This window comes from Chrysemys picta, chromosome 20 (assembly GCF_011386835.1).
Source record: "Chrysemys picta bellii isolate R12L10 chromosome 20, ASM1138683v2, whole genome shotgun sequence".
NCBI classification, from domain to species: Eukaryota; Metazoa; Chordata; order Testudines; family Emydidae; genus Chrysemys; species Chrysemys picta.
Genome location: NC_088810.1, coordinates 8,175,638 through 8,203,225, shown reverse-complemented (window position 1 = coordinate 8,203,225; position 27,588 = coordinate 8,175,638). Strand labels below are relative to the sequence as shown.

Sequence of the window (27,588 nt, the reverse complement as noted above, 5' to 3'; positions counted from 1 at the left end):
GGACGTCCATGTCCACCAGGACCTTCAGGCGTGGGGGCCGGCCTGAAAAGGCCATTGGAGATGGGTCAGAACCAGCGCCCCCTAGAGGGGAAAAGCCCCGTGCCCCATTCCTTGCCCCTCTGAGCCAGCCAGTCCCGCACCCTGGGGCCGAATGGGAGCTGGCGCCCCTTAGAGGGGAAAGGTCCCATATCCCATTCCCCACCCCTAGCACCAGCCAGACCCCTGCCCTCAGACCTGATTAGAGACAGTGCCTGCTAGAGGGGAAAGGCCCTCTGACCCATTCCCTGCCCCCCAGCCAGCCCCTGCCCTGGGTCCTGATGGGAGCTGCCACCCCCTAGAAAGGAAAGGCCCCATACATAATGCAACTCACCTGTGGCTGGAGGCTGGGACCCTTTGGGGAGGCACCTATTCCGGTAGCTCTGCACCCGGCACTCCAGCGCCGCCCCCCGGTGCTGCCAGATGATGCGCATGCTCAGCCTATTGCTTTTGCCAGCTTCAGTTTCCTCCAGGATCCGCGCGCCGCCTCCGTCGTACCAATGCAGGCCGGAGGAGGCGCAGCGCTCGGAGATGGAGCAGACTACGTTGCCGCTCAGGAGACTGGAGGTCCTGGTCATGCCAGAATTGACCCTGCACTGATGTTCTGTGTAGGGTGGGTGAAGGGAGAGCCTGTCACTGCTGGGGGCACGGCCATGGGCACAGCCACCTCCAGTCACCAGCCACTGCCCCTTCTTTGAGAGCAGCCTCAAGACCAGGTGGGTGTGTGACCTGTACCAGGTTCCCCTCCCAGAGCTGGGAGAGAACCCAGGAGTCTTGACTCCCAGCCCCCCCCTGCTGTGATCACTAGTTCCCACTGTTGTACTTAAAGTACTGCACAGGATCTTTTCAGGGGGAATAAGACAAAATGCCACATTTATTAGTAATACATGTATTCATTAACACTGTATCATATGCATATAATATATTACACTTACACACACACAAACACACTCCGTCTTGTTGTTACCAATTAGTTGCTCCCCTTAACTTCACTGGCCAGGTGAGTTAGATGGGGGAGGGGGTGGAGCCGGGCTTCTGCCGATCCGGATCGATGCTCCCATGTTGACAAGACGAGACCCGGGGTCCTCTGCAAGACACCTCACTTTTATAGCAGCTTTTCTCTTATGCAAATCTATACCAGATTCAAACTCTGTGTCTGTGTCCATTGGTCCTTTGTGCTGCTCTCTTTTGAGTGTTGTTCCAATGCTGCAAAGAGGGTGTTTCCAAAAGAAGGTGCTTGCTTCTAACCCCCGAGGCCTTCGCTATGGCTGCTTGTCTTTAATGAGCCCACTTGACACGTTTTATTGTCCTTGGGTCTGGCTCCCAGCCCCTCTCCAACAGTTGAGGCTGTCTGGCGGTGCTGCCTTCCATGCCTTGCTCATCCACGCCTCATTCATTCAACAGGGCAATTGATTAAGAGTGGGGGGGGGGGGGGAGAGCTCTTGTTCTACTGCTAGCAAAAAGAAAATTTTCTTCTATCTTATTCTATCCTTAGGGGCTATAATATTCTACCAAGGGCAATGCAAAGTTTCTAAATGAGGCTTTGATACAAAGTCCCATGAAAACAGAGGTCACACGTGGGTAGACCCACCACAAGGTTATATGAAGAGGCACAATATAAAGTCATATGAAAATTATCAGAGATTTATCTACATTGTCCCCCTTTTGACCTCTCAAGAACAATTCTTGAGTGGTCACCATATAAATCTTTTGTATTTGTTGCAAACAAACCAAACAATTATAACCAGGTGAATATAAGTAAAACCATTACAATTGACTAAACACCAGATATAACATAAACACAAATGCAAACAATTATAATTATAATAATTGGAAATACAACAAAACCATTACCATTACCATTACAATAATTGGGTACATTGACAAACAAGATGAGGCCCAAGTTTGATGCTGCCTTCTTAAGCACACACAACAAATAAGATTTTGTAGGAGTACCACAGTTGTTATGCAAGGTTAAGCTGATTTGGACTTAAACTAACATTTAGTTGCTAAAATGTTGTAGAATTCCCTATTTTTAACAGTTGTTCTTAGAGGTTTCTGGGGACCTGAAAGATGGGGCCATACAATTATGGGCCAAGGTCTTACAGGTTATGGGGGCCCAAGAACTACCCTTCAGGGCTTGGGGAAATCTTAGAGCTAAGATGAAAGTGTAGTGTCTGTTCTTATCAGTTTAATCTTTATTAATTGAACATGATAAGCTACTACCTAGATCTATATCAGTTTAATCTGAATCTCTACTGATACACTGTATCAGCCATCCTGAAGAGCTCATGGTGCCCTGGGATGCATCCTGCAACCCCTAACACGCAACCTAAAGCTCTGACCACTACCCCAGCACAGCCTGTTGCTCGACACAGGCTCCCGGCTGTTACACCTGGTCCTCCCCGGAGATCTTCTCAGACCAGTACCCGAAAGAAGACTCTCGGTGCCTCAGAGCCATGGCAAACCAGCAGACCCAGAGGGAAGTGCGAAGACAAGGAGAATCGCCCCCAAGATGCTGCTGCAGAAAGCTCTTCCATCCGAGGACCAGCCTGCAGGAACACCACCGAGAGGAGGAAGGTAGACCCCGGTCCCCAGCCGCCGGGAGGCCGCCCTGCAGTGCTCCAGCCGCTGGAAGAACCTGCAGCCGACCGCCAGCAGCTGCAACCACCGGGAGTCTGCCCCACCTCGCTCCTGCCGCGGGAAGAGCCGCAGCCGCGGAGAGACAGCCTCCCCACGCCCCTGCTGCCCGGGACATCCACTGCCGCCCAGCTGCTGCCGCCGCCAGGAGTCCGTCCCCACGTGTCCCAGCTGCCGGAGAGGAGCCCCGCTGACCATCTGCTGCCCCTGGGGCCAAGTATCCTTTCCACTGAGCCCCAGCACCTACTCCCTCCAGGGGACTCTCCCGCGGCTCCCCCACCACCCATGCCGCCGGGGGGCTGCCCCCCCTCCCCAAAGCGGCTGCCCATGCCACCGGGGGACCCATGCCCCACGCCCTGGCCGCCCCCCCTGGCGCAGCCTGGGGACCCCCACCACGCGCCCCAGCCGCAGCTGCTCCGGCCGCCGGGGGATCCCTGCCCCGAGCCCCAGCCCCTGCCGCGTGTCCACCTTGGGGAGCCGGGCCACGTGCGCCAGCCGCTCCTACCCCAGCCACCGGTGGGGGACTCCTGCCCCACGCCCTGGCCACCTCTGCCTGGGCAGCCCGGAGAGCCCCACCGCGTGTCCCGACCGCTGCTGCCCGAACCGCCGTCAGGGGTTCCCTGCCCCGTGCCCCGCTTGCCGATGCCTCCACGGCCCGGGGAGCCCCGCGGCGTGCCGCAGCCGCCGCGCCCCGGGCCACTAGGGGACTCCTGCCCCGCTCCCCGGCTGCCGCTGCTTGAGCAGCCCGGGGAGTCCCGCGGCGCGCCTCTGCCGCCCGGGGACTCCTGCCCCGCTCCCCGGCTACCACTACCAGAGCAGCCCGGGGAGCCCCGCGGCGCGCTGCCGCCGCCGCCGGGGGACTCCTGCCCCGCTCCCCGGCTGCCACTACCGGAGCAGCCCGGGGAGCCCCGCGGCGCGCTGCCGCCGCCGCCGGGGCACTCCTGCCCCGCTCCCCGGCTGCCGCTGCCTGAGCAGCCCGGGGGAGCCCCGCGGCCCGCCGCCGCCCGGGGACTCCTGCCCCGCTCCCCGGTTACCGCTGCCTACACGGCCCGGGGAGCCCTGCGGCGCGCCTCCGCCGCCGCCACCCGGGGGCTCCTGCCCCGCTCTCCGGCTACCGGGGCAGCCCGGGGAGCCCCGCGGCGCGCCGCCGCCGCCGCCGGGGGACTCCTGCCCCGCTCCCCGGCTGCCGCTGCTTGAGCAGCCCGGGGAGCCCCGCGGCGCGCCTCCGCCGCCGCCGCTGGGGGACTCCTGCCCCGTTCCCCGGCTGCCGCGGCCCGTAGAGCCCCGCGGCGTGCCGCGGCCGGGGCTGCCTGGGGACTCCTGCCCCGCTCCCCGGCTGCCGCGGCCCGAGCGGCCCGGGGAGACCCGCGGCGCACCCTCGCCGCCGCCGCTCGGGGACTCCCGCCACGTGCCCCGGCTGCCGCCCGGAGACCCCTGCCCCTCTCCCCGGCTGCCGCTGCCTGGGCGGCCCCGGGGAGCCCCGCGGAACCCCGCAGCCACCGCTGGTCCCACCGCCAGGGGACTCCTGCTCCGCTCCCCAGCTGCAGCTGCTCGGGCAACACGAGGAGCCCCGCCACGTGGCCCAGTCACCACTGCCTTGGCCCCTGGGGATCTCCTGCTCCGCGCTGCTGCCGCCTATGCAGCCAGGGGATCCCCACCACCCGCCCCGGCCGCCGCTGTCTGGGCCCCCGGGGGTCTCCTGCCCCGCGCAGCTGCCGCCTATGCAGCCAGGGGATGCCCACCACCTGCCCCAGCCTCCACTGCCTGAGCCACAGGGGGCCTCCCACCCTGCGCTCCAGCCGCCGCCGCTCACAGTGCCCGAGGAGCCCACTGATGCGCCCCGGCGGACAGGACCCCGACCCGCTGCCCGCCGACTGCCGCAGAACCTGGGAGACCTGCCCCCCCATCACCTTGCACTCCAGCTGCAGAGCGACTCCCCCGCTGTCCACCAGCTGCTCCAGCCACCGGGGGACCCCCCAACCACTCCCCTGCCACCCCCAACCCCCGGGGACATCCTCCACGCTCCTGCTGCTCCAGCCAACGGGAGACCCCCACACCGCCCCACAGCAGCCGCAACCGCTGAACTCCCCACCCCACGTCCCCCGGCTGTCAAGGGAACTCTGCCACACGCCCCAGTCACCACGAGACGCCTCCCCGGTTCTCCTGCGGTACCCAGACACGCCCCCTGCTCCCCAGCAGCTCCAGCCACCACGAGACGGCTCCCCTGTCCCCCGGCGGGCACCAGTCACACCCCCTGGTCCCCAGCAGTCCCCGCCCGACCCCCAGCGGGACACCCTTACTGGAGAAACCTCTACTACCACTGAGACCCCCGCTCCGCAGGGGGGTGACGAGGACACCATCTACCTCACATACCCCCTTGCCGCTGATGCGCTCACCTGCCCCATCTGCTCGCCGCCCCGGCGTTTCCGCCTCCTCGGAGGAGTCACCAGGCACTTGAAGAGGTGCCATGGCAAATCCACCACCTTCAGCTGCGCCCTCTGCAACCTGCCCTTCGACACTCAGAAGAGATGCAAGACACACCAGGCCAGCTGCAAGAGAGCCCGTTCAGCGACAGCTCCGGTTCCGGCCTCTCGCCCCCCTGCGCCCCGGCCCACTGCTCCCGCGCCGCGTGGAAACAGGGCACCCCCGCCAACCGCCACCTTAAAACCCACTCCAACCCCCGAGCCGTTGGACCAGGGCTCCACCATCGAGACGGCACCTCCCGCAGCAGGCAACGTTAGACGAGCCCCTGCCAGCTGGACACCTTTCACCTCCACCCAGGTAGCTCGTAAGCTCTCTGAGCTGAGGCGTCTCAGCGCCCTCCCGTCGCCCAACCAGCGCAACCCCATCCCAAGAAGGGTCAGCGCCCCGCCACGCGTGGCCACCCGGAATCCCGCCCCCCGCGGACCCGACGCCGGTCCCCAGGCCACCCTACAGGCGCCAACCGCAGGAAGAGCCAATGCGACCCCTCAACCTGCACCGCGAACCCCGCCTGCCGAGGGAACGGGGTCCACCCCCCAGCCCGCTCCACAAACTGCTGCTGCCAGAGGAGTCAACGCCACAACCGGGCCGCGGCACCAGACCCCCATCGTCCGGCGGACCGGCACGGCCCCAGAGGCCACCAGGCCGGTCCCTGCTGCCAGAAGGTCACACGTTCCCGTGACAACCCCCCAGACAGCAGCCGCACACGGAAGACCTGGCGTCACCCTCGCCCCCCTTGACCCGGTCCAGATTCCGCCAACAACCAGTGACGATCCTACCCCACCAGCGACTACGCCCCGGGACCCAACCGAGGAGTCCCCCGACCCACCAGTGAGACAACCCCTTGACCACACGGCAAACCCACGACCCACGCCGACTGAGGAGCCCGAGGGCCAGCGGCCAAAGTCTAGGCCAGCCACGCCTTGGCAGGCCGCCTGGATCAAGGAGCTCCAAGCGACAGCTTCCTTCGCGGAATTTGACCCACTCGTCGACAGGCTCACCCGCGAGCTGTCCGCGGAGATTGCCTTCAGGAGGACACCGAACCAGGAGACCACCCGGCCTGCCCCGAGACGGCCCGCCCCGCACCGTGACAACAACACCAGGGGAGCTGGAAGGAGGAACACCGGCCGCCGTTTCGACCCGGCAGCCGCGTCAAGGATCCAGAAGATGTACCGTACAAACCGCCTCAAGGCCGTGAGAGAGATCCTCGACGGGCCCCCGTCGTACTGCACGATCCCGCCCGAGCGCCTCTACAACTACTTCCTCGGAGTGTTCGGCGGCGTGCCCAGGAGCGACGCGCAGCGCCCGGAGTGCCTCCGCCCCCTGCCCCGCATTCCCGACGCGGATGGCCTGGAGGCCGACTTCACCCCTAAAGAGGTGACGGCCAGGCTCTCCAGAACCAAGAACACTGCACCCGGAAAAGACAGCATCCCCTACAGCCTCCTCAAGAAGCGGGACCCCGGCTGCCTCCTGCTCTCCACCATCTTTAACTTGTGCAAGCGCTTCGGCCGCTCCCCCACCTCCTGGAAGAAGGCCATGACCGTCTTGATTCCCAAGAAGGGCGAGCGGGATGACCCCAGCAACTGGAGACCCATCTCCCTCTGCTCCACCATGTACAAACTGTACGCCAGCTGCCTGGCAGCCAGGATCACGGAGTGGGCGACGACCGGGGGAGCCATCAGCCCTGCCCAGAAGGGCTTCATGCCGTCGGAGGGGTGCTACGAGCACAACTTCCTTCTCCAGACCGTCATCCAGACGACCAGGAGAACGCGGAGGCAGTGCTCGATAGCGTGGCTCGACCTGGCCAACGCCTTCGGGTCCATCCCCCACCATCACATCTTCGACACCCTACAGGAGTTTGGGATGCCAGAGACCTTTCTCCACCTGATCCGGGAGCTGTATGAGGGCTGCAGCACCACCATCCGATCGGTAGAAGGGGAGACCGCAGAGATACCGATCCACAGCGGCGTGAAGGAGGGTTGCCCCCTCAGCCCCATCGTCTTTAACCTCGCCATGGAGCCGCTCCTGCGGGCGATCTCCGACGGCGGCGACGGCTTCGACCTGCACGGCGAGAGGGTGAGCGTCCTGGCCTACGCGGATGACCTGGTCCTGATCGCGGACGACCCCGAGAGGCTCCAGGGCATGCTCGACACCATCGGGAGAGCCGCGGACTGGACGGGACTCCGCTTCAACGCCAAGAAGTGTGCGTCCCTCCACGTTGACGGGAGCAAGAGGGACTCGGTACTGATGACGGAGTTCCTCATCCAGGGCGAGTCCGTCGTTCCTCTGGCGGAGGGGCAGGCATACCAACACCTCGGCACACCGACAGGCTTCCGCGTCCAGCAGACCCCAGAAGACACCATCGGGGGGATCCTGCAGGACGTCGCCAAAATCGACACATCCCTGCTGGCGCCGTGGCAGAAGATCAACGCCCTCAACACCTTCCTGATCCCCCGCATCGCCTTCGTCCTGAGGGGATCCGCCGTGGCAAAGGTGCCCCTCAACAAGGCGGACAACGCCATCCGGAAGCTGGTCAAAAACTGGATGTCCCTGCCCCGGAGAGCCAGCAACGAACTCGTATACATCAAGCACAGGCACGGTGGTGCCGGCGTCCCCCGTATGGGAGACCTCTGTGACGTTGCGGTCCTCACGCACGCCTTCCGCCTCCTGACGTGCCCGGACGCCAAAGTGAAGAACGTTGCAATGGCCGCCCTCCACGCCGCCACCGAGAAACGAATCGGCAGACCTCCCTCCGACCAAGATGTGGCCACCTTCATGAGCGGCTCCCTGGATGGCGACTTCGCCCGGGACAGGGGAGACTTCGCCTCGCTCTGGACCCGCGCCCGCATTGCCACGCGCCGGCTGGGAAAGCGCCTGGGCTGCCGCTGGGAATGGAACGAGGAACGGCAGGAGCTGGGAGTCCTGATACCGCGGATCGGAACGGAGGACAACATCATCGTCACCCCCGGAGCCAGAGGCGTGCTGGAGAGATCGCTGAAGGCCGCCGTCCACGCGCTCTACGTGGACGCCCTGAAGAAAAAGCCGGACCAGGGTAAAGTCTTCGAAGTAACCAGCAAATGGGACTCCAGCAACCACTTCCTCCCCACAGGCAGCTTCACCCGGTTCGCCGACTGGCGGTTCATCCACCGCGCCCGGCTGAATTGCGTCCCGCTCAACGGTGCCATCCGCCACGGGAACCGGGACAAACGCTGCAGGAAGTGCGGGTACGTCAACGAAACCCTGCCCCACGTCCTATGCTGCTGCAAGCCCCACGCCAGAGCCTGGCAGCTACGCCACAACGCCGTCCAGGACCGTCTAGTGAAGGCCATCAACCCGCGTCTGGGAGAGATCACCGTCAACCGCGCCGTCCCCGGCACCGACAGCCTGCTGCGCCCGGACATCGTCGTCACGGACGAGGTGGGGAAAAAGATCATCCTGGTCGACGTAGCGATTCCGTTCGAGAACAGGACCCCGGCCTTCCGCGAAGCCCGAGCCCGCAAGCTCGAAAAATACGCCCCCCTGGCTGACACCCTGCGGACTAAGGGTTACGAGGTGCACGTCGACGCTCTGCTCGTTGGGGCCCTGGGTGCCTGGGACCCGTGTAACGAACGCGTGCTGAGGACCTGTGGGGTGGGCCGTCATTACGCGCGGCTCATGAGACGCCTAATGGTCTCGGACGCTATCCGTTGGTCCCGGGACATTTACATCGAGCACATCACCGGCCACCGCCAATACCAAGAGTGAGCCGGGGAGACCTCGTGCACCCACACACACCCCCTGCTGGACCCTATCCCCTGAGCCCTGAACCCACCAAACCTAGCTGAATCCCGCCACGTGAGGGTCACCCCATCCCCATTACCCAGCCCGCTTACTTATACCCATGACTGTCTCTACCTCCCGTATGGGTGATAGACCCTCACCGTTTATCGACTGTGTCCTGATCTCGCCCACCGGTTACCCACCCCTCATTGGGGACATTGCAGTGTGTATATACTATGTGTGCTGCCCAGCCCCAAAACACCAACATACCCCCATACTCTGTATGTTACCCCCAATGACCAATAACTAACGCTTCAAATTTTCTGTATCGTTTATTTCTTTTAAATATTCCCTATTTTTAACAGTTGTTCTTAGAGGTTTCTGGGGACCTGAAAGATGGGGCCATACAATTATGGGCCAAGGTCTTACAGGTTATGGGGGCCCAAGAACTACCCTTCAGGGCTTGGGGAAATAGAACCAGAGTGCATAGAGGAAAGTGTGGAATTAATAATAATACAAGCAAATGTAACTAACAATACAAATATATTAATAACAAAAATTAACAACAAAATGACTAACAAAAAATAAACCTGATGCATTGGGGACCAAAGTTTTTTGGACACAAGTGGTGATTGATAAGTTGGATGGAGATGGGGGAAGTAGAGAGAGGAAAAGACATTTACCCTGTCTAGTGTAGTATCCCCTCTTTTTCTGGACCCAATGCTAGCACAGGACACCACTAGAGACAGACACAGAACATGCAACACACAACGCTGAACACAGACTTTGTCACGACACTATAACCATGGTATTTTATAACTCTTCAGCTGGTACCAGCTCTCCTGATGTTCTGGTTCAGAGCGAGAAAGATAGAAGCTTGGAAACAAATTAGCACAGTGCTTCCACCATGGCAGAACCTGCTTAGTCTCTGCCACAGTGTGTTTGGTACTTGGGGCTGCACAAATGCTAATTAAGTGGTGCATTTCTTGTGAGTGTAAATCCTCCCTTTCTCTCAGTAAAAGGGCGTTAACACTCCATCTAGAAAAAAAATTTCTGTTTTAAAATCTCCAGCCATTTTGCCATGGCCTGGAGATCTGAGGCAGAAGCAGGCACTGTTGTTAACTGTTTCAATGGCATTTTGGCCCTGGGAGGAGGAATTTACCCAAATATTCCCCTTCCCAATCTCCAGAGGGGTCCCAAAGGTCTGCCCCCTTCTGGGGTCTCAAATGTTTCTTCTCCTGATGTGTTACTGCTGCTGTAAGATTTGAGAGTGCTGTTTTAACTCTCTGTACCCAACCTGTTTTTCAGTTTCTTTATCTATTGCTTGCCGGGGCCCGATCCTGCTTTTTTCAATAAACAGTTTCTTTCCATGGGCACAAGCCTTGTTTCACTACCAATTTAGCAAGGAGGGTGGGCTTTCCAACTAGCCCCCACCCTTCCTGGTCCCATTCCTTAAACATTTTTTTCAAAATTGTGAAATTACCACAATATTACTTACAAAAAAACAAACAAACAAACAAAAAAAAAAAAACATAAACCACACTACACTGCCCAAACTCCTATATCCTTCAGAGTTTGGTTTAACAGAACAAGATCTGCATCTTATGTTTTTAACCCACTCTGGTCCAGAGGGAGAGACGCTAAGCTTCCCTCTGTATTGCTCGGTCTGCTACCACCGAGGGTTCATACACCAATTATACAAATCCTTCCCCGGATCAGAGTGAGAAACACTAAGTTCTCCTCTTTAGCTCAGTCATGAACACAATTTAAACCTAAACTCCTATATCCTTCAGAGTTTGGTTAATTAATTGAAAGTTTACGCTCTTTTTCCTATAGTGCCAGGCTTGCTAAAGCTGGCGGTGTGCACACCAGTTTTATAATAACTGTGGGTTCTATGCTTGCTCCCCCTTTCGCATTCTCCACCAAAATGTTGTACTTAAAGTACTGCACAGGATCTTTTCAGGGGGAATAAGACTCAATAATATTAATATTATACCAAGGGCAATGCAAAGTTTCTAAATGAGGCTTTGATACAAAGTCCCATGAAAACAGAGGTCACACGTGGGTAGACCCACCACAAGGTTATATGAAGAGGCACAATATAAAGTCATATGAAAATTATCAGAGATTTATCTACAGAACTCTGTGGGGTGGGAGGAGAAAGAGTGTCAGGGAAACCCCACCCCGAGCCCCAGACGCTAACCCCTAGGTCCCACTCCCTTCCCAGAGCTAGGGATAGAACCCAGGAGTCCTGGCTCCCAGCCTCTCCCCCTCCCCTGCTCCCAGAGTAGGAGACAGAACCCAGGAATCCTGAGGTGATGGGTGTGAATCCCACAGGCAATTGTCTGGGGAGGGAGCATGGGGGAAAAAAGCAGCAGCCCCATGGCCCACGGGAACCTTGCGGCTGGGGAAGAGCCCACATGGGGAGATGGTGCCCCCAAGGAGGGCAGGGTAGGGGAACAATCCTGCGCCCTACGAAGAAGTGGGGGAAATGGATCTGGGCTGCAGGGGGACGGTCCCACTGTCTGCTGTGGGAGAACAGATGGGAGGACTGGGGTGGACTTTGTGCCCCCCACCCCCACAGTGATGGGCTGGGGTAGAGCGTTGGGGGCACACACTATGCTGGCCCCACAGATCCTTGGGGCTTCCCCCTTACCGTCAGCCATGATCTCGCGCTGGGCCGTCTCCATCTGCAGGTCCAACTGCTGCAGCTCCCCACGCAGGCGGGCCGCTCCTGCTCCGGTTCCGACCTGCTGGGCTTTCCCTGTGAGGAGGGGGAGACACCGACTGGGGGCGGGGCTTCTCCTGGACAGCCTCGCCCTTGAGTGTGCCCCCCATCCACTCACCGCTATAGACCCAGGCATCCTGCTCACCCCATGGCAGGGCCCCTCTTCCACGCCACAGCACCCCAATCCCCCGCCCCACTGATCCCACCCCCATTTCCAAGACCAACAGCTCGGCAACAAGGCACCCTCTGTCCCCTACCCTATCCCACCCCATAGCACCACCTGATCCTCACCTTGCCCCACGACTCCATCCACTACCCTGATCCCCTCTATCCCACCCCACAGCACCCTGATCCCCTTCCCCGCCCCTCCAAATCCAGATTACCATCCCCTACCCACCGCCCCCACCCACCACACCGCACAGCATCACCCAGTCCCACCCACAACACTCGTCCCATCCCATCCCACTGACAGCCCTCACCCACACGCTCCTATCCACACCTGCCCCATACCCCATTCAACCAGCAGTCTCCACCGGCCCCCTCACCTCTGCCTCCTCCAGATGCTGGTACCTGAGGCAAGGCCTGAGTAAAGGAGGCTGAACGTGGAGAGCGACAGAAGCCTGAACGGACAGACATCAGGGAGAGGTTGGAGCCACCAGGCTGGGGGGGTCCAAGGCCAGGAGACAGACGCCAGCCAAGGGTCAACAAGGAAATTAAACCCGCTCCCGACTGCTATAAGGGAACAGGGACACCAGACTGGATGGGCCCAGGGTCTTGATCTAGGAGGCAGGGACGGGGTGGGATACTGGGCTGGATGGGCCCCTTGGTGAAGTAACAAGTCCCCAAGGCAGAGGGGGACGAGGAAAGGATACCACAGCAAGTTCCCTCGGATCTTCTTCACATTCCTGTGAGGAAAGAGAGAGGGGTGAATCTACTGCAGAAACAGCAATGGCTCTGGGAGGGGAGTGGGGTCCAGTGGTTAGAGCAGGGGGGACCGGGAGCCAGGACTCCTGGGTTCTACCCCTGGCTCTAGGAGGAGACCTGAAAAGCAGAAAGCCCCGTGTCCCATTCCCTGCCTCCCTGAGCCAGCCAGTCCCCCGCTGTAGGGCCAGGTGGGAGCCAGCGGCCCTTTGAGGGGAAAGACCCCACGCCCCATTCCTCTCACCTCTGGTGGTGTAGGTGTTGGGTGACCTATCTCCAGATCTCTGCACACTGGCCTGAGCACATCCTGGGGATACAGAGCGACAACGTCAGCCCAGGGGGAGACGACCGGAAACCTCTACAAGGAGCATGGGAGGCCCTCGGTTCAGGGCTGTATATCCCCCCCCACGTCCCTGCCCCTTTTCCTTCCCTCCCCCCACCAGGCCTGGCTCATCCGGGTAACACACAGGGCTCGGGGGTAACATCACAGTTACATCTCCCAGCTGGCAGGCCCTTTCCTGGGGGAGAGCGCGGGGGGGGGCTCTGGTCCCACAGCTGAGACATAATGAATGGGGCCAGGTGGGGTGGGGGCCATAGGGCAGGGGGGTTCGCAGAGAGGTCCCGGGGGGGGTGATAGGTGGGGGGGCTGGGGCAGGGAGGGAGGGAGGTACCAAGGAGAGGGGACAAGGGGGGTCCAAGAAGGGAGGAGCGAGGCCGCCCCCCAAAGTGGGGACCCCGAGGGAGCAGGGGCCGGGGGAGGGAGCTGCAGGAGCCCGGGGCGGACAAGGAGGGAAACGGGAACCCGGGGAACAGGAGCCGGGGGAAGTCCCGGGGAGCTGGGGGGGAGAGCCGGGGGGATCCCGCGCTGGGGGGCCCGGGGCTCTCACCGGCGGAAGGCCCCGTCGGGGGGCACCTTCGCGGGGGGCAGCCCCATCTCCTGGGCCGCCCAGAGCTTCAACTCCAGCGCGGGTCCGCCCCGCTCCATGCCGGGACCCGAACAGCCGGGCGCGCCAGCCGCTGCCGCAAAGCCCGATGGGAGCCGCGGGGCCTGCCGGGAGCTGTAGTTCGGGGGGCGGGGCCCGCCGGGAGCTGTAGTTCAGGGGGCGGGGCCTGCCGGGAGCTGTACTTTGGGGGTCGGGGCCTGCTGGGAGCTGTAGTTCGGGGGTCGGGGCCTGCTGGGAGCTGTAGTTCGGGGCTGGGGCCCGTAGTTCGAGGGGCGGGGCCTGCTGGGAGCTGCAATTTGCATTGTCCCCCATTCCCGTGGGTCACACCATAGGCCCCAAGGTGGCCCCTACGCCATTTGTAACAGCGCCACCTGGAGGCTTCTGGCAGAACAGCGATAAGGCGCAGCTCACGTGCCCTGGAGACTGAATTCCCTCTGGGGTCTTTGCTGAGCCATTCTGTACCCCAGGGGTTCCCAACTGGGGTCATGAGGTGATTACATGGGGGAGGGGTTCTCGCAAGCTGTCACCTCCAGCATTTATAATAGTATTCAGGGCCGGTCGAAGGCACCTGCTTAACAAGGAGATGCTTGGGGCAGCCAAGGGAGGGGGGCGGCACGTGCGGCAATTCGGGGGCGGCAGGTCCCTCACTCCCTCTAGGAGCGAAGGACCTGGCGCTGAACTGCTACCGCCGATCGCGGCTTTTTTTTTTTTTTTTTTTTTGCTGGGGGTGGCAGAAATGCTGGAGCCGGCCCTGATAGTATTCAATATAAAAAAGGTGATTTTAATTTCTAAGGGGGATTGCACTCAAAGGCTTGCTGTGTAAAAGGAGTCACCAACACAAAACACAAAAGTTTGAGAACCACTGCCCTGGCTTCCCTGCTAATGCCCCCCTCCCCTCTAGGGGGCAGAGGAGAGCTCTGTCCTCATGAGCTCTGTCCTCATGGCCTGTTCAGCTAGTGTTACCATATTTAAAAATTAAAAAAAGAGGACACTCCACGGGACCCTGACCCCGCCCCTTCCCCAAATTCCCCGCCCCAACTCCCCCCCCCCCGAGCGCCCCGCATTCCCCCTCCTCCCTCCCAGCCATGCAAAACAGCTGCCCGAGCACTACCGGCTTCCTGGGCAGCCCCCAGACCTCCAGACCCTGCACCCCCGGCCGTGCACTTCTCCTCCCTGGCTCCGGCTGCGCTGGGGAAGCGCCCGGCCGGGGGCGCAGGGTCTGGAGGTCTGGGGGCTGCCCAGCAAACTGTGAAGCCGGTAGCACTGGGGCAGCTCCGCTCTTCCGCTACACAAAGCTGAGGTGTCTGGGGGGAGCAGCAGCAGCCGCCGCCGCGGGGGAATTCGCCTGCAGCTCGCAGCCTGCCGGAGCCGCTCTAAGGTAAGCAGGGGACTAGTATTTTCCTGGACATGTTCGGCTTTTTGACAATTCCCCCGGACGGGGATTTGAGGACCAAAAAGCCGGACATGTCCGGGGAAATCCGGACGTATGGTAACCCTATGTTCAGCCAGCCCTGGTTAATACCTCCGGGGTGTTGATTTTGTGCTTCAGACACATGTTTGCTAGGAACAGAGCTGAGATGCTCACAGCTCACTCCACCCAGCTGCCTACCAGGGAAAAACTCCTGCCCCCTCTCCCCCATCTAACCATTAGATCCCACACCCCTCTCCAAGCCAAGCATAGAAACCCAGGAGTCCTGACTCCCAGTCCCCCTGCTCTAACCCATTGGACCCCCACTCTCATCCCAAAGCCAGAGATAGAACCCAAAAGTCCTCACTGCCAGTCCCCCTGCTCTAACCGCGAGATCCCACTCCCCTCCCAGAGCGAGGGAGAGAACCCAGGAGTCCTGGTTCCCCGTTCCCTGCTCTAACCTGTAGACCCCGCTGTGACGTTCCCCTCTGGTGCTATCCGGACTGGTGATCTGCTAGGTCACTCCTATCCTTGACTCTGGGAGCCAGCCTTACCCTGCTCTGCTGTGAGAACCCCCACTCCTGGGCTGTTCACGCACAGCCTCTGGCCTAAAGCTGCTCCTTGGATTGTGCAACCGAATCCACTAGCCAATATCTCCGGTCCCAGACACAACCCTAGGAACCTCCATCTTGCAGTGTCCAGTTATGCCCGCTGGTGGTGGTGGTGGTCTGTAGATGTAGGTAGAAGAGAGAGAGCATGCCAAATGTCTTTCCCTTTGATCATGTTCTTTCTTTCCGCTTGGCTTTTCCCCCACCGCCCCATGAGTCACATGAGCATTAACCTCATCGCAGTCCCAAACTAACCAACGGAAAGGGGGTGACTCACTGGAGTGTCTAACAGATACTTTTGTTGTTGCCTAGGCCAGTGTCCTTTATTCCTGTGAGGCTGGGCGGGGTTTGTCCAATACATGCCCTGATGAGGTGTGAACTGACCCTCTGCTCTTGGAGAGTTTTTCCCTGGGCTTGCTTTAAACCATGAGGATACATTTTCAGTCTCATAACTGTATACATGAAATTATAACCTATAACCTTACTGTAATATTACTGTAACAATTACTATAACATCACTATAACAACCATGCTCAGTGCATCATGAGCCTTCCGAAGACACCCAACATGACAAACTTTGCATTGGATACCACACAATCGTTTTATAAGGATGAACATGGAGGTGCTGAGTGTTCCCCCGAGGTACAGAGTGTCACACCTCCCACCTCCCCAATCTGGCCTGCCCCTGGGTTGCCGGGTGGTGCAGGTAGGGTGACCAGATGTCCCAATTTTATAGGGACAGTCCCGATTTTTGGGTCTTTTTCTTATATAGGCTCCTATTACCCCCCCCTCCATCTCCCGTCCCGATTTTACACATTTGCTGTCTGGTCACCCTAGGTGCAGGGGCAGGGCCTTGGGGGAAGGGGCGGGCTGAGGGTGGGGTGTTGGAGGAAGAAGCGGCGCGGGGTCAGGGCTGCCGGGAGAAGGGCTGGTGCAGGGGCAGTGTCCTGGGGAGAAGGGGAAGTGCAAGGGTGGGGCCTCGGGGAAGAGGTGGTGCAGGGGTGGTACCTCAGGTGAAGGGGCGGGGCGAGGACGGGGTGTCGGAGGAATGGGCGGTGCGAGGACGGGGTGTTGGGGGAAGGGGCAGCATTGGGGTGGGGCCTTGGGGAAAGGGGCGATGCGGGGTGGAAGCTTGGGGAGAAGGGGTGATGCAGGGATGGGACTGGAGAAGGGGCGGAGCGAGGGTGGGGCCTCGGGGGAAGGGGCAGTGCAGGGGTGGGGATTAGGGGGAAATGGGCGGTGAAGGGACAAGGCCTCGGGGGAAGGGGCAGTGTGGGGGTGGGGATTAGGGGGAAGGGGTGGTGCAGGGGCGGGGCCTTGAAGGAAGAGGCAATGCAGGGGCAGGGCCTGGGGGGAGGAGCAGTGCAGGGCAGGGATTCTGGGGAAGGGGCGGAGTGAGGGCAGGGCACTGGGGAAAAGGGGCAGGGAGGAACCACCCGGCGAGTCTGCAGGCACAACAGAGGTCCGCCCCACAGAGGATAAGGAAGGGGAAGAAGAGTACACCTACCTCCAGTACCCGATCCCTACAGACCTCCTCCTCTGCCCTTTCTGCTTTCCCTTCCGTGAAGTGCAGACCCTCGGGGCCCTCAGCAAGCACGTTCGGAAAGCCCACAACAAGCTGATCGACTTCCAGTTTAGCCGCTGCGACCTACCCTTTGAGACTCAAAAGAAATGTAAGTATCATCAAACCACATGCAAGGGACCCCTCATGACAGCGACGGCCAATTCTGCCGACACCCTGTGGGTCCCAACTCTGACCCCCGCCGATGCTCTGGCTTCAGCACGCCAGCCAGCGCCCCAGAGCCACAAGGCGTAAGGGGGGACCAACCGCCAGTCGAGGGAAGCACGACCTCTGTCTCGAGGACCGACCGACAGGACGGCGCCACCAAAAGAGCCAGCCCTGTCTCCAGAATCCCCACGCTGGGCCCTTCCGTGAGGGGATTACTGCCTCTCACAAGTCAGCAACCTCACGAGATGCCTCAGCAACCTCATGGAGACCATCCAGCACAACATGGATGGGAGCCGGGACAGCGCTCCCTGACAGGTAACCTGATACCGCCCTGGTGTAGGAGCAACCGGCGCCGCCCCCCAGGCCGCCCGGCGAGATCCAGCCGACGGAGGAGCCTCCCGCAGCCCCCAGATCCCACAGCGAGACCCCACCCCTGGGAGACCCAACACCTCCTCCAGGGTTGTCCAGCCACACCCCGACCGCAAAAAGTCCTGTGCCCCAGCTGGATACCGCCTGCAGGAGAACCAGCACTGTCCTCAGCGCTTCCAGACATGCGTCCCCCCAAAGTCCAGCACCGGTGCTTCCAGAACCCCCCTCCCTCCCAAAAGAGCCAGGGCTGCCTCGGAGACACCGAGAGCTGCCCCCTCCCCCGCACACTGCACTAGGACCCCCACCTCAAGATCCGCCTGAACACCACTCCCCACTCCGAGAGACAACGAGGCCGCAGATTGTCCCCGCAGCACCTGAACCTGCGGAGACAGCACAGCAGGAGGAGCGACGGCCGCGAGCGAGGGGCACCACGTCGTGCCAAACCGCCTGGACGGAGGAGCTGGCGAAGGCTGACAACGGCGAGAACTTTGACACCCAGCGGCCAGGAGGTCCAGGAGGCAGTGCGCCGTAGCATGGCTCCACATGGCCAATGCCTTTGGGTCCATACCCCACCATCACATCTTTGCCGCTCTGGGAGAGTTCGGGATGCTGGAAACCTTCCTTCAGATCCTCCGGGACTTTAAAAGGACCCTCGCTCCCAAATGCTTCCTGGATGGTAACTGCGGCGGGATTGCACAAGAGAGAGTCAGAGCCAGGGAGAGAACCCAGGAGTCCTGGCTCTCCCCCCCCTTCCCCTCCACTGTAATCACCAGACCCCACTCCCGTTTTAGATTTTAGGCTCGCTGCCTCTTCTATCCACCCACCCCGCCTGTCCATCCCTTTGCTGCAGGTTTTTGGGGTGTCACCCCTGCTCTGCTCTCCCCCAGTGCAGCACAAGGCCTTCCCTCCCCCCAATCACATATCCTCTCCACCCTGGTGCTGGATCATCTGCCCGGCTTCCCACCCCCTCTCGGGGTGTGCGGCGTGGCTGGGGATTGTGCAATGGCCCAGCAGCAGGCGACGCAGAATGGAAACCACAGGCCCTGCCTTGCCCCATGTGAACTGCCCTCCAGGTGCATCAGAGCCCAGTGCCCCGCACCTGCACCCTCCTGTGCCACAGGGGGCGAGCTGCAGCCCCCACCACATTCCACAGACGGGCGAAGGATCAGGCCAACCAGCCCATGTAGGATGGGAGAATCGCCACCGGGGTCGACAGTATTTGGGTTGTGACACATGGAGAAGCGGTTGTCACTGCAGCCGACAGAGGGCAGCAGAGCATGCACACACACACACACACACACACAATTGCAAACATACACAAACACATGCATGAATCCAGCCACACACACACATTATTACTAACGTACACAAACACCTGCACAAATCCAGCCGCACACCAACACAACTGGTAACAGATGCAAACACATGCAGAAATCCAGCCACATGAACACACACATCTGCACAGCCACACGCACCGCCCCTGTGACATTACCGATGCTTTATAAAAATACACGTCTACCCCGATATAACGCTGTCCTATCGCTGCCAAAAAATCTTAGCGCGTTGTAGGTGAAACCGCGTTATATCGAACTTGCGTTGATCCACTGGTCGCGTTACATTGGGGTAGAGGTGTATGTTTATGAGTGTGAAAATGATGTAACTGGAATATGCTTTATGCTTTATGCAAAAGGTCTCTTGTACGGTATCATTACAAAGCTTATAATCTACTGAGTGTGCTCATCCTAATTATATGTATGTATCATTCTTGTATCTGAAGCTAGAAATATGAAGTATTACTCTAAAGTCCTATTGTAATTATGCAAAGTGTGGGCCATTAATGGTGGCTTGGAATCTTGATGGCTCCCATTGACTAGGACAATTGGTTGTAAATGGCTCTGTTTACTTGCAAGCTTCCTGTGTTCCTGTGAGTCAGGCTGGGAAGAATGGAGGCTTGGGGGCTCACATGACATGTGACCATGTCACCTGATACTGGGATCCATCTTAAACCTGGTGCTTTTCCATTTAGAAGGAGGGGTGGGGACCCAGAGAGAGACAAAGGATTCCCACCTTGTGCCAAAGCTATAAAAGGAGGTGGAGCCAGGGCCGGCTGCAGGGTTTTGGCCGCCCCAAGCAGCCAAAAAAAAAAAAAAAAGCTGTGATCGCGATCGTGATCTGCGGCGGCAATTCGGCGGGAGGTCCTTCGCTCCGAGACGGAGTGAGGGACCGTCCGCCGAATTGCCACCGAATAGCTGGACGTGCCGCCCCTCTCCGGAGTGGCCGCCCCAAGCACCTGCTTGACAAGCTGGTGCCTGGAGACGGTCCTGGGTGGAGCAGGACAAGGGGGGTCCCAGTCATGTGAAATCCCCTGCTTTTCACCTACGATGCCTGCTGGAACTAACAAGGTCTGTACCAGGGGAAAGGATGGGCCCAGCCTAGGAAGGCGTCCAGTCTGTGAAAGAAGCTTATTGGAACATCTCTGAGGGTGAGATATTACCTGTATCTGTTTCTTAATGTATTAGTCTGAGACTTGCGTGTTTTGTTTTATTTTACTTGGTGACTTACTTCGTTCTGTCTGTTATTACTTGAAACCACTTAAATCCTACTTTTTATACTTAATAAAATCACTTTCATTTATTAGTAAACCCAAAGTCAGTGATTAATACCTGGGGGAGCAAACAGCTGTGCATATCTCTGTCAGTGTTATAGAGGGCGAACAATTTATGAGTTTACCCTGTATACGTTTTATACAGAGTAAAACAAATGTATTTGGGATCCATTTCTTTAAGTAGCACCTTGCTTCTTTTGGGGCACTGGGGGGAGGGGCTTCTGCTTTTTTTTTAATTCCCCACCGGAGAGCGTGATTGGCTCCCGCTTGCGCAATCTGCTAAAAAAAAGCTTTGGAAGGCTGCTTGCTGCGTCATTTTTTCCTTTAGCTTTCGAGCCTCGGAGCCCCCTGCCCCCGGCAAACCCTCCCTGTCCAGCAGCAGTCACCCAAGCTGATGGGTTTGTAAAACCGCTTTATTATCCAATAACAAGAAACAAAACAGAGGCAATTCCCTGAGGAAAACTGTGGTAAAGCTGAGAAAGGGGCTGGAACTGAAAGAAAACAGCAGTGGGGTCGGTAACGACACCCTGCCCGTGTCTAGCGCTTTCCGGCCAGAGATCGCCAAGTGCTACACACAGGAGGGCAGGATCATTACCCCTCTTGCACAGATGGGGAAACTGAGGCACGGAGCAGGGCTGTGAGTTGCCCATGGACAGGCAGACTCCAGATCACCTCCCTCCCAATTCTGTTCTCTATCTGCTAGGCCGACCTGCCTCCCGAAAGCCAACACAGCCTGGAAAATCGACGCTACAATTAAACTGCCCCAGAAATGCCCAGATCCAGTGGCCCAAGTGGGGCCTGCCCCAGGGCTCTGCTGCGGGGTGGGAGGAGGGGTAGGAGTCAGGATGCCTGGGTTCTCCTGGGTTTCCCCAGCTAATGGAGGTGGGTGAACACTGCCTGGGGCGTGAGCGGTGGACTCTTATCGAGATCCAGGATGCGGCGGCGCGGAGGGGAGTGCGGACGGCAGGGATCTCGGCCGTCCTCAGTTACAATAGTCCTTGGAGCTGTTATAATAGTCTCCAGCATCGTCTGAGGGGCAGGGAATCTCCCTGGCACATGGGATTTCCTGCCGGGGACACAGAAAGAGAAACAGATTGTGTGAAAGAGGCAGGGCCGGTGCTACCATTTAGGCAAACTAGGTGGTTGCCTAGGGTGCCAAGATTTGGGGGCGCCAAAAAGCGGTGCCCCCAATTTTTTTTTACATTGTTCCTACGCCCCCTCCCTGAGCGCATGGTTGCCGCTCCACTTCTCCCGCCTCCCAGGCTTGCGGCGCCAATCAGCTGTTTGGCGCCGCAAGCCTGGGAGGGAGGAGAATTAGAGCGGGGGTGGCATGCTCGGGGAGGAGACGGAGCAGAGGTGAGCTGGAGTGGGGAGCTGCCGCATGGCTTCCCGGTGGGGGGAGCTGCCATGGGGGGGGGCGCCTCAAGGAGGGGGAGCTGCTGCAGAGCTGGGGTGGGGGTGTGCAAGGTGGAAGTTTGCACCGGCCCTGGAAAGAGGGGACACTCCCCCAGCAGGAGACCTGTGTGTAATGTCTGCCTGTACCTGCAGTAATGGGGGCGGGGCAGAGGAGTGGGAGCCAGTACTCTTGGATTCTATCCCCAGCTCTGGGAGGAGAGTGGGGTCTAGTGGTTAGAGCAGGGGGGTGGGTCTGGGAGTCCGGACTCCTGTGTTCCAAGCCCACCTTTACTGCCCTGCAGAGCTGTGAACTGCAGTTACCTGGTGCACTAACAACGAGCATCCCCGACTGTATTTGGGGAGAGATCTCCCAGCCTCCCGTGCCAGGGCAGGACCTGGCTATTGGATGTGAAGGAAAATCTCCCCATAGCCATTATTGGGATGGGGTCTATGACGCATGCTCAGGTTGTGCTGATTCCGTCCAGCTGGGGTCAGGGGTTCACTCGGCGGGGGGGGGGGGGGCAAAGGCTGCAGCTGCCTACTCAACTCCAGGCAGTATGTGGGGGCAGTGGGGACCCAGGGGTTAACAGACCCCCCCCACTGACCTCATAGAGCGAGTCTCTCTGTGGGGCGCTGGGGTCCTCTCTGCTGCCCCCTGGGGAAGGAGACACAATTATCCCCTTTCACTGTTTATTTTCCTTCTTTAAACATTTCCCCCAAAATCGATCGATTTCCCCCCTCTGGCAATGCCCTCTGCCCCCCCACAAAGCAGGCCACTTCCTCCAACCCTCACACACACAGTGCAGGGCTCAACCCCTCCAGCAGGGGGCGGCAGACACACACACACACACACAGAGCAGTGGGTTGATTTCCTTCACACACCCACACTCCAGGTTTTCCACAATGCAGCCAGAGCAGCCCCTTTTCCTGCCCCTCCCCCAATTCCCACCCCGGGGGGGTCCCTTACCCTGCTGACTCCCCCCCAGTTCTTTCCGTTGGCGGAGTCTCCTGGCCAGACAATAAACCCCGAGGTTGCTCAGGAGGAAGAGCAGCAGGACCCCTGCTCCGAAGCCTGCCATGGGGCCAGGGCTCAGCTGGTACCAGTCACTGCCGTCTGTGGGGGGCAGGGATGGAGAACAGGGTCATTAGCTCCAGTGTCATGCAGGGTGCAGTGGGGCAGGCACAGGGGAGATGGGGAGGTGGGAGCTGGTTGAGGGGGCAGCATAGTCCTAGGGGGGACAATGAAGGCCAGTCTCGGTGGAGGGGGCAAGAACGAAGCTGGGTTTTTAACCAGGAGAATTTCCCTCCCAAGTGTTTATTGGTCATTGGAGTTTCTTCCAGGTTCATAAAATCTCCAATCTCCTCTTATTACAATAGCACCTAGAAGCCTCCGCTGAGATCAGGGCCCCATTGTGCCGGGCGCTGCCCAGACACACCACCAGAGACAGTCCCTGTCCCTGCTGAGATCACAGACTCAGAGCGAGACACAGATCCTTCCCCAAGTGAGACCAGAGCCCCCTTGTGTGGGCAGCTGCACAGGCCAGTGGAAGAAAAAATGTGAATGATCACAAAAACGTGTGTTTCTGTTTTGCTGGGTACAAAATGGAGCCGTTGTAGATAAATCTCTGGTAATTTTCATATGACTTTACATTGTGCCTCTTCATATAACCTTGTGGTGGATCTACCCACGTGTGACCTCTGTTTTCATGGGACTTTGTATCAAAGCCTCATTTAGAAACTTTGCATTGCCCTTGGTATAATATTATAGCCCCTAAGGATAGAATAAGATAGAAGAAAAATTTCTTTTTGCTAGCAGTAGAACAAGAGCTCTCTCTCTCCCCCTCCCCGACTCTTAATCAATTGCCCTGTTGAATGAATGAGGTGTGGATGAGCTAGGCATGAAAGGCAGCACCTCCAGACAGCCTCAACTGTTGGAGAGGGGCTGGGAGCCAGACCCAAGGACAATAAAACGTGTCAAGTGGGCTCATTAAAAACAAGCAGACATACTGACGGCCTCGGGGGTTAGAAGCAAGCACCTTCTTTTGGAAACACCCTCTTTGCAGCATTGGGACAACACTCCAAAGAAAGCAGCACAAAGAACCAATGGACACAGACACAGAGTTTGAATCTGGTATAGATTTGCATAAGAGGAAAGCTGCTATAAAAGTGAGGTGTCTTGCAGAGGACCCCGGGTCTCGTCTTGTCAACATGGGAGCATCGATCCGGATCGGCAGAAGCCCGGCTCCACCCCCTCCCCCATCTAACTCACCTGGCCAGTGAAGAAAAGGGGAGCAACTAACTGGTAACAACAAGACGGAGTGTGTTTGTGTGTGTGTGTGAGTGTAAGTGTAATATATTATATGCATATAATACAGTGTTAATGAATACATGTATTACTAATAAATGTGGCGTTTTGCCTTATTCCCCCTAAAAAGATCCTGTGCAGTACTTTAAGTACAACACCGTTTCCCCCACTTTTGCCCCAAAAAGTTTTGGGAATTTGGTATTTGAAACTTTTCTAAACTTTGAATCAAACACTCCCTCCAAATTTTCATCCATTGTTTTATCTGCATTTTGATCAAATAGGGTTCTGTTCAGCCATCATAATTGTCTGTTTCCCAAAAACCTAAACAATTTTGTTTGCCAATCTCCCCACACACACTATTTTCTGTTTAAAAGTTTATTTAACTTTAATTGATTATAATTTTCAACAATTGCCCCATGGGTGGTGGGTATCGTAGGACGGGGAGGGCTGTGCCTCCCCAAACAGCCAGGCGTGGCCCCACCCACGCTCCGCCCCCAGACTCCCTCCTGCCTGCTTCCAGTTCCCTTCCCTCTTCCGAGGCTGAGAGGCTGGGGCAGGCAGGCTGGGGCTTGTGCTCGTGAGGCCAGGGGCTGGGTCGCTGGGGCTAGGGCCATGCAATGCTGCCCGGAGTCGGGATTGGGGGCACTCTGGGACTGCAGGTGTATGGGGGGAGCCGGCGGCCACAGGTGGTGGGCAGGGACACACACAGACACAGAGCAGGGCTCAGCTCCTCCAGCAGGGGGCAGCAGGAACACACCCACCCACCCACCTGGGCTCTGGGCTCTGGGCTCTGGGCTCTGGGCTCCAGCAGGGAAGGGGAGGCAGAAGGGGAGGGGGCGTTCTCGGGCAGCGAGGGAGGAGCCGGGGGCTAGGCTCCCCCAACAGCTCATTCACCCACCGCCCCTGAATTGCTCTTTGAAAACACTGTAGGTAAAAATGGAGGTGAAAAATGTAATGAAAAGTCCGGCAAAGAGCTAATTTTGAGGGGGGCAAACCAGATATTTTTCCTGATGATTAAAAAATATTACATTTCAACTAAGTGTACGTTATTTGAACGGGTGTTTCTCGGCCTGTGACAGGTTGATTTGCAATGTCATTCGGCCGCTAGATGGCTCTGTGGACAGATATACTGGAGCCTGGTCAACAAAGCAGACCCAGCTGGAGCACGAGCTGGGAGCTCGTTTATTTTGGTTGGCCTTGCAGAAGGACTGTGCGGGGTTCAGCCATGGTTAGGGTTACCATACGTCCGGATTTTCCCGGACATGTCCGGCTTTTTGGGCTCCAAATCCCCGTCCGGGGGGAAATCCCAAAAAGCCGGACATGTCCGGGAAAATCAGGACATGCGGGGCCGGCGGTGCTGGGCCGGGGGTCGGGGGCCTGCGGTGCCGAGCCGGGGGCTCGGGGGCCGGGCCGATGGTGCGGTGCCGGACCAGGGGCTCAGGGGCCGGGCCGCCAGTGCTGTGCCGAGCCGGAGGCTCGGGGGCCGCCGGTGCGGTGCCGAGCCAGGGGCTCGGGGGCCGGGCCGGCGGTGCGGTGCCGGGCCAGGGGCTTGGGGAGCGGGCCGGCGGTGTGGTGCCGGGCCGGGGGCTCGGGGGCCGGGCCGGCGGTGCGGTGCCGGGGGCCAGGCCGGGGACCGGCAGTGCTGGGCGGGCCGGGGGTGCTCGGCCGGGGGCCCGGGGGCCAGGCCAGGGACCGGCAGTGCTGGGCGGGCCGGGGGTGCTCAGCCGGGGGCCGGGCCCCGGGCCGGCACCCCATGGCCCGAGCCGACCCAGGCTGGAGACGCCGGGGGGGCGAGACTGGGCCATGCCCCCTCCCCCCACACCTCCCTTACCTGCTTCAGGCTTCCCGCGAATCAAATGTTCACGGGAAGCAGGGGAGGGGGCGGAGTTGGGGCGCGGACTTTGGGGAAGGGGCGGAGTTGGGGCGGGGGCGTGGGCGGGGCTGGGGGCGTGGGCGGGGCCCCGTGGAGTGTCCTCCTTTTGGAGGCTCAAAATATGGTAACCCTAGCCATGATGCACGGGGGACTCTAAGCCATTCCCTGGCTATGTAATGTGTAATGTGGAGTCAAATGCACCCAGTACTTACACACAACAGTGATGGAGAGTGGCAGGGAGGTGGATTTCCCTAGGGTGTTGTGCACCTCACACTGATACTTTCCCCCATCAGCCACCTGGACTCCCGGGAAAGCCAGTTCTGCCTGTGCCCACCCCAGCCGCTCGCCATCCTTGTACCAGGAGAAGCCCAATCCGCCAAAAGCGCTGGTGTCCAGCCGGCACGTCAGGGACAGGGGTTCCCCCGTGCTGCGATGAGGGCCTGGGGTGGCCACCACATGCACCACAGGGGGGACTGCAGAGGAAGCGGAATGAGATATGACCTAATGACGCTCCCGTGGGACGGCAGCTGGGGGCTTAGGCGCAGCATGGCATGGGGCGGAGGGGCTCCATGGCTCCGCCCCAGTGCTCTAGCCCCACTCCCATATCCAAGTGGTGGCGAAAGGAGGGCCCCTGTCCCCTCCCATTTGTGAACCTGGTTCCACCCCCATGGCTGTGGCCCTGCCCCCAACTGGAATGTCAGTGACAGAAAGACCCCCAATCTGTGCTCTCTTGCTCCGCCCCCAGGCCTGTGGTCCCGCCCCCATTTGGAATGTAGGTGAGACAAGGACCCCTCCCATCTGTGCTCCTTGGCTCCACCCCCAGGGCTGTGGCCCCGCCCTGGCACTGGCTACTCACCAAGGATGGCCACATAGGTGGTGGGGGATATGGCCAGGTAAGCACGTCCTATGTCGGAGACCCACTTCATGCAGGTGTAATTGCCCCCGTGAGACAAGGTTGCCCCTTCAATCTGCTGAGAGGGGCCCCCGTGCAGGTCCTCGTAGTTGTGAATCCAGAAGTAGACCTGGTCCAGCGACCCGCTGTCCCCCACACATCTCAGCGTGAATGAGTCGCCCTCCCTGATCGGGCCTGGGCCGTCCATGTCCACCAGGACCTTCAGGCGGGGGGGCCGGCCTGAAAAGGCCATTGGAGATGGGTCAGACCCAGCGCCCCCTAGAGGGGAAAAGCCCTGTGCCCCATTCCTTGCCCCTCTGAGCCAGCCAGTCCTGCACCCTGGGGCCGGATGGGAGTGGCGCCCCCTAGAGGGGAAAGGTCCCATATCCCATTCCCCACCCCTAGCACCAGCCAGACCCCTGCCCTCAGACCTGATTAGAGTCAGTGCCTGCTAGAGGGGAAAGGCCCCCTGACCCATTCCCTGCCCCCCAGCCAGCCCCTGCCCTGGGTCCTGATGGGAGCTGCCACCCCCTAGAAAGGAAAGGCCCCATACATAATGCAACTCACCTGTGGCTGGGGACTGGGACAATTTGGAGAGGCACCTATTCCGGTAGCCCTGCACCCGGCACTCCAGCGCCGCCCCCCGGTGCTGCCAGATGATGCGCATGCTCAGCCTATTGCTTTTGCCAGCTTCAGTTTCCTCCAGGATCCGCGCGCCGGCTCCGTCGTACTAATGTAGGCCGGAGGAGGCGCAGCTCTCGGAGATGGAGCAGATCAAGTTGCCGTTCAGGAGACTGGAGGTCCTGGTCATGCCAGAATTGACCCTGCAGGGATGTTCTGTGTAGGGTGTGTGAGGGGAGAGCCAGTCACTGCTGGGGGCACGGCCATGGGCACA

The 27,588-nt window shown here is 59.3% G+C and overlaps 2 protein-coding genes across 11 annotated transcripts in view; one reads left to right on the top strand and one right to left on the bottom strand.

Annotated features, from left to right (window-relative positions):
- Window positions 1-27,478, bottom strand: part of LOC135976852 (Fc receptor-like protein 6) — a 91,439-nt gene extending 63,961 nt beyond the window's left edge. The window contains exons 1-5 of one of the 5 annotated variants that reach the window (XM_065574524.1): window positions 26,658-27,063; window positions 26,014-26,274; window positions 22,591-22,737; window positions 22,229-22,278; window positions 16,355-21,294 (exon numbers count right to left, since the gene is read on the bottom strand). In XM_065574524.1, coding sequence (XP_065430596.1) covers window positions 21,211-21,294; window positions 22,229-22,278; window positions 22,591-22,737; window positions 26,014-26,274; window positions 26,658-26,946 — 831 coding nt within the window. In that variant the 5' untranslated portion in view covers window positions 26,947-27,063 and the 3' untranslated portion in view covers window positions 16,355-21,210. Of the gene's footprint in view, window positions 1-16,354; window positions 21,295-22,228; window positions 22,279-22,590; window positions 22,738-26,013; window positions 26,275-26,657 lie in introns of those variants that run through there. The other 4 variants (XM_065574525.1, XM_065574523.1, XM_065574527.1 and 1 more) reach the window with 4 other exon arrangements.
- Window positions 1-27,588, top strand: part of LOC103307390 (B-cell receptor CD22-like) — a 92,134-nt gene that overhangs the window by 47,991 nt on the left and 16,555 nt on the right. The gene's annotated exons all lie outside the window — the stretch shown is intronic.